General features: G+C 64.7%; 1 protein-coding gene across 1 annotated transcript; it reads right to left on the bottom strand.

Moving 5' to 3' along the window:
* Positions 1 to 226: 226 nt before the first annotated feature.
* On the bottom strand, positions 227 to 5,737 carry LOC309891272 (transmembrane protein 145-like; the record flags this gene model as incomplete). Its single annotated transcript, XM_082785642.1, has 4 exons — positions 227 to 1,113; positions 2,417 to 2,575; positions 3,613 to 3,733; positions 5,565 to 5,737. Coding segments are annotated over 4 exons (618 nt in total), but the record flags the coding sequence as incomplete, so codon positions are not given.
* Positions 5,738 to 6,078: the final 341 nt, after the last annotated feature.

Below are 6,078 nucleotides of genomic sequence, written 5' to 3'. Positions count from 1 at the left end.
GGGTTTTTTGGGGGCAGAATTCGAGGTTTTTTGGGGCAGGTTTTGGGGTTTTTTGGGGCAGAATTCGGGGGTCCCGAGGAACAATTTGGATTCCTTTGGGGGAGAATTTGGGGTCTTTTGGGGCAGAATTTCGTTTTTTTGGGGGGGGGCAGGATTTGGGGGTCCAGGGGCAACATTTTGGGGTCCTTTGGGGCAGAATTTGGGGTCTTTTGGGGCAGAATTCGTTTTTTTGGGGGGAAAGAATTTGGGGTCCTTTGGGGCAAATTTTGGGCTCTTTTGGGGCAAAATTCGGGCGGTTTGGGGCAGAATTCAGTTTTTTGGGGGCAAAATTCGTTTTTTTGGGGGGGGGCAGATTTCGAAGTTTTTGGGGCAAAATTCGAGGTTTTTGGGGCAGAATTTGGGGGTCCCGAGGCAGAATTTGGAGTCTTTTGGGGAAAAATTTGGGGTCTTTTGGGGCAGAATTTGTTTTTTGGGGGGGCAGAATTTGGGGTCCTTTGGGGCCTTTTGGGGCAGAATTAGGGTTTTCTGGGGGCAGATTTTGGGGTTTTGGGGGGCAGAATTTGGGGGTCCCGAGGAAAGACTTGGGGTCCTTTGGGGCAGAATTCAAGGTTTTTGGGGAAAAAATTGGGAGTCCCAAGACAGAATTTGGGGTCTTTTGGGGCAGAATTCAGAGTTTTTGGGGGCAGAATTTGTTTTTTTGGGGGGCAGAATTCGTTTTTTTTTTTTGAGGCAGGATTTGGGGGTCCAGGGGCAAAATTTTGGGGTCCTTTGGGGCAGAATTCGAGGGGTTTTTGGGGGCAGAATTCGAGGTTTTTTGGGGCAGAATTCGAGGGTTTTTTGGGGCAGAATTCGAGGTTTTTTGGGGCAGGTTTTGGGGTTTTGGGGGGCAGAATTCGGGGGTCCCGGGGAGCGATTTGGGGGTCCCTGGGGGGGGGGATTGGGGGTGGGTCACCACGGCCGCCCCCCCCCCCCCGTGTGGACGCTGAAATATTCGGGGAAGGCGCTGGGGGGGGGTGGGGGCGGGGCAGGGGGCGGGGCCGTCGCTGACGTCGTCACCACGAGGCCGGGGGGGGGCGGGGCCTTGTCTGGAGGCGCTTCCGGAAGCTTGGGGACCTGTGGGGGGGGGAGGGGAGGGGTCACGGGGGGGTCACGGGGTCACTTGGGGTCACGGGGTTACTTGGGGTCATGGGGTTACTTGGGGTCACGGGGTTACTTGGGGTCATGGGGTTACTTGAGGTCATGGGGTTACTTGGGGTCACAGGGGCACTTCGGGGTCATGGGGTTACTCGGGGTCATGGGGTTACTTGGGGTCATGGGGTCACTTGGGGTCACGGGGTTACTTGGGGTCATGGGGTTACTTGGGGTTATGGGGTTACTTGAGGTCATGGGGTTACTTGGGGTCACAGGGGCACTTCGGGGTCATGGGGTTACTTGAGGTCATGGGGTTACTTGGGGTCATGGGGTCACTTGGGGTCACGGGGTTACTTGGGGTCACTTTGGGGCCCTGAGATTTGGGGGCAGGGCAAGGCCTCTGGGGGCGGAGCCTCTGGGGGAGGAGCCTATGTGGGCGGGGCCTCAGAGGGGTTGAACTCCAGGAGGGAGGAGTCCCTGAGGGGTGTGGTTACTAGAGGCGGGGCTTCAGGGGGCGGGGCCACATGGGGGCGTAGCCTCCGGTGGGCGGGGCCTCTAGGGGTAGGACCCTAGGGGGCGGAGCCTTAGAGGGGTTGACCTCCAAGGGAGAGGGGCTCCAGAGGGGTGTGGCTCCTAGGGGCGGGGCTTCAGGGGGCGGAGACTCCGGGGGCGTGGCCTCAAGTGGGCGGGGCCTCTAGTGGTAGAACCCCAGGGGGCGGGGCCTCAGAGGGGTTGAACTCCAAGGGGGAGTCCCTGAGGGGTGTGGCTCTTAGGGGGGAGGAGCCTAAGGGGGCGGGGCCTCAGGGGGCGGGGCCTCCGGTGGGAGGGGCCTCCGGTGGGCGGTGTCTCTAGGAATAGGACCCTAGGGAGCGGGGCCTCAGAGGGGTTGAACTCCAGAAGGGAGGAGTCTCTGAGGGGTGTGGCTCCTAGGGGCGGGGCTTCAGGGGGCGGAGCCTCCGTGGGAGGGGCCTCCGGTGGGCGAGGCCTCTATAGGTAGAACCCCAGGGGGTGGGGCCTCAGAGGGGTTGACCTCCAAGGGGGAGGGGCTCCTAGGGGCGAAGCCTCCGGGGGTGGGGCCTCAGGGGGCGGGGCTTCAGGGGGCGGAGCCTCCGGGGGCGTGGCCTCCAGTGGGCGGGGCCTCTATGGGTAGGACCCTAGGGGGCGGGGCCTCAGAGGGGTTGAATTCCAAGGGGGAGGGACTCTGAAGGGCGGGGCTTCTAGGGGCGGGGCCACATGGGGGCGTGTCCTAAAGGGGCGGGACTTCCGGGGGGGTCACGTGACTGACGGCGGGGGCGGGGACGGGGCGGAGCTCGGTGCCGTCGCTGACGAAGCTGACGTTGCCGTAGACGTGGCGGGGGAAGGGCCCGGCCCCGGCGCTGCCAATCTGCGACGTGCGCACGTGGTACGGGAAGTTCTGATTGGCCGCCGACGGACGCGTCATCACCTGGGGGGCGGGGCCAAGTCATCCCACCCCCCCAAATCTCCCGGTCTCCCCCTGACCCTATAAGGACTCTATAAGCTCCCCGTGACCCCTAATGACCCCGTGACCCCATGATGACCCCGTGACCCCTCGATGACCCCATGACCCCCAGATGACCCCGTGACCCCCCGGTGACCCCGTGACCCACCAGGAAGACCCCGTGTGCGTAGAGGTGCGTCCCCAGCTGGACCCCCCCATGACCCCGTGATGACCCCATAACCCCATGATGACCCCCTGACCCCATGACCCCGTGACCCCTCGATGACCCCATGACCCCCCGGTGACCCCGTGACCCCCCAGGAAGACCCCATGGGCGTAGATTTGCATCCCCCACATGACCCCATAACCCCATGATGACCCCATAACCCCATGACCCCGTGACCCCCCGATGACCCCATGACCCCGTGACCCCATGATGACCCCGTGACCCCCCGATGACCCCATGACCCTATGACCCCGTGACCCCCCGGTGACCCCGTGACCCCCCGATGACCCCATGACCCCGTGACCCCCCGATGACCCCATGACCCCCCGATGACCCCATGACCCCGTGACCCCCAGATGACCCCGTGACCCCCCAGGAAGACCCCATGGGCGTAGATTTGCATCCCCCACATGACCCCATGACCCCCAGATGACCCCATGACCCCGTGACCCCTCGATGACCCCATGACCCCGTGACCCCCCGGTGACCCCGTGACCCCTCAGGAAGACCCCATGTGCGTAGAGGTGCGTCCCCAGCTGGACCCCCCCATGACCCCTGATGACCCCATGACCCCGTGACCCCTCGATGACCCCATGACCCCGTGACCCCCCGGTGACCCCGTGACCCCCCGGTGACCCCGTGACCCACCAGGAAGACCCCATGGGCGTAGAGGTGCGTCCCCAGCTGGACCCCCCCATGACCCCTGATGACCCCATGACCCCGTGACCCCTCGATGACCCCATGACCCCGTGACCCCCCGGTGACCCCGTGACCCCCAGATGACCCCGTGACCCACCAGGAAGACCCCGTGTGCGTAGAGGTGCGTCCCCAGCTGGATCCCGTTCACGATTTTCTCCCGCGCCCACTTGGGGATCCCGAAGGTGGCCACCAGCGCCGTCAGCGGCACCGCCAGGAACCTGCGGACACGCCCCCTTTAGGCCCCGCCCCTTTAAGCCACGCCCCCTGGGGACCCCGCCCACTTAAGCCCCGCCCACCAGAGCCTGTAAACACCCAATAGAGACAGGTAGAAGCGGCCATGTCTACCCCATCCCCACCCCACCCACCCAAGCTCCACCCCCAATGACCCCACCCACTTAAGCCACGCCCCCTACGACCACACCCACTTAAGCCACGCCCCCTTAGAGACCCCACCCCCTTAAGCCACGCCCACCAAAGCCTGTAAACACCCAGCAGGGGCAGGCAGAAGAAGCCATATCCACCTCCCCACCCAAGCTCCACCCCTATGACCCCACCCACTGAAGCCACGCCCACTAGGGACCCCACCCACTTAAGCCCCGCCCACCAGAGGCAGTAGGCTCCCAGTAGGGGCAGGTAGAAGAACCCATATCCACCTGTCCCCACCCAAGCTCCACCCCTATGACCCCACCCACTCAAGCCACGCCCCCCAGGGGCCCCGCCCCCTTAAGCCCCGCCCACCAGAGCCTGTAAACACCCAACAGAGGCAGGTAGAAGCGGCCATATCTACCCCCCAACCCCACCCCACCCTACCAGACCCCACCCCTATGACCCCACCCACTGAAGCCACGCCCCCCAAGGGCCCCACCCCCTTAAGCCCCGCCCACCAGAGCCTGTAGACACCCAGTAGGGGCAAGTAGAAGCCACAACACCCACCCCATCCCCACCCATTCTGACCCCACCCACCCAAGCTCCACCCCATATGACCCCACCCACTCAAGCCACGCCCCCTAGGGGCCCCGCCCACTTAAGCCCCGCCCACCAGAGCCTGTAAACACCCAACACATGGAGCTAGAAGCGGCCATGTCTACCCCCCAACCCCACCCCATCCTACCAGACCCCACCCCTATGACCCCACCCACTGAAGCCACGCCCCCTAGGGACCCCACCCACTTAAGCCCCGCCCACCAGAGCCTGTAGACACCCAACAGAGGCAGGTGGAAGTGGCCATGTCTACCCCATCCCCACCCATACTCCACCCCTATGACCCCACCCACTGAAGCCACGCCCCCTAGGGGCCCCACCCACTTAAGCCACGCCCACCAGAGGCTGTAGACACCCAGCAGGGGCAAGTAGAAGTGGCCAACCTTACCCCTCCTACCCCACCCCACCCACCCAATCCCCACCCCTATGACCCCACCCACTGAAGCCACGCCCCCCAGGGGACCCGCCCACTTAAGCCACGCCCACCAGAGCCTGTAAACACCCAACATATGGAGCTAGAAGCAGCCATGTCTACCCCCCAACCCCACCCCATCCTACCAGACCCCACCCCTATGACCCCACCCACTCAAGCCACGCCCCCTAGGGACCCCACCCACTTAAGCCCCGCCCACCAGAGCCTGTAGACACCCAACAGAGGCAGGTGGAAGTGGCCATGTCTACCCCATCCCCACCCATACTCCACCCCTATGACCCCACCCACTGAAGCCACGCCCCCTAGGGGCCCCACCCACTTAAGCCCCGCCCACCAGAGCCTGTAGACACCCAGTAGGGGCAAGTAGAAGCCACAACACCCACCCCATCCCCACCCATTCTGACCCCACCCACCCAAGCTCCACCCCTATGACCCCACCCACTGAAGCCACGCCCCCTAGGGACCCCACCCACTTAAGCCACGCCCCCCAAACCCTGTAAACACCCAACAGAGACAAGTAGAAGCCACCACCCCCATCCCTCCAACCCCACCCCACCCACCCAATCCCCACCCCTATGACCCCACCCACTCAAGCCACGCCCCCTAGGGGCCCCACCCCCTTAAGCCCCGCCCACCAGAGGCTGTAGGCGCCCAGCAGGGGCAGGTAGAAGCGGCGCTTGGCGGGGGCGCAGCGCAGGGTGCGCAGGACGGCGCCGCAGAACCAGAGGAAGGCGAGGAACTGCAGGGCCAGCAGGGCCTGGCCCGGGGGGGACTCGTAGGTGTACAGCACCTGGGCGGGGTCGAAGAACTGGGGGGGGGGGGGGGGGGGGCAAGGGGGGGGGTCACGTGGGGGGGGGGCACCCATGGGGGGGGGTCATAAGGGGGGTACCCATGGGGGGGGTCATAAGGGGGGTACCCATTGGGGGGTGTCATTATGGGGGGGCACCCATGGGAGGAGTTATAGGGGGGGGACATGGGGGGGGGTCCCTATGGGGGGGCATTATAGGAGGGCACCCATGGGGGAGGCACCCATGGGGGGGGCACCCATGGGGGGAGTTATGGGGGGGGGACATGGGGGGGGGGTCTCTATGGGGAGGGTCATTATGGGGGAGCACCCATGGGGGGGAACATGTGGGGGGGGCACCCATG

Source organism: Aythya marila (assembly GCF_965140915.1).
Source record: "Aythya marila genome assembly, contig: HAP1_HAP1_SCAFFOLD_1154, whole genome shotgun sequence".
Classification (NCBI taxonomy): domain Eukaryota; kingdom Metazoa; phylum Chordata; class Aves; order Anseriformes; family Anatidae; genus Aythya; species Aythya marila.
The sequence above is the reverse complement of the archived record's forward strand: the minus strand, read 5'-3'. Positions and strand labels throughout refer to the sequence as shown.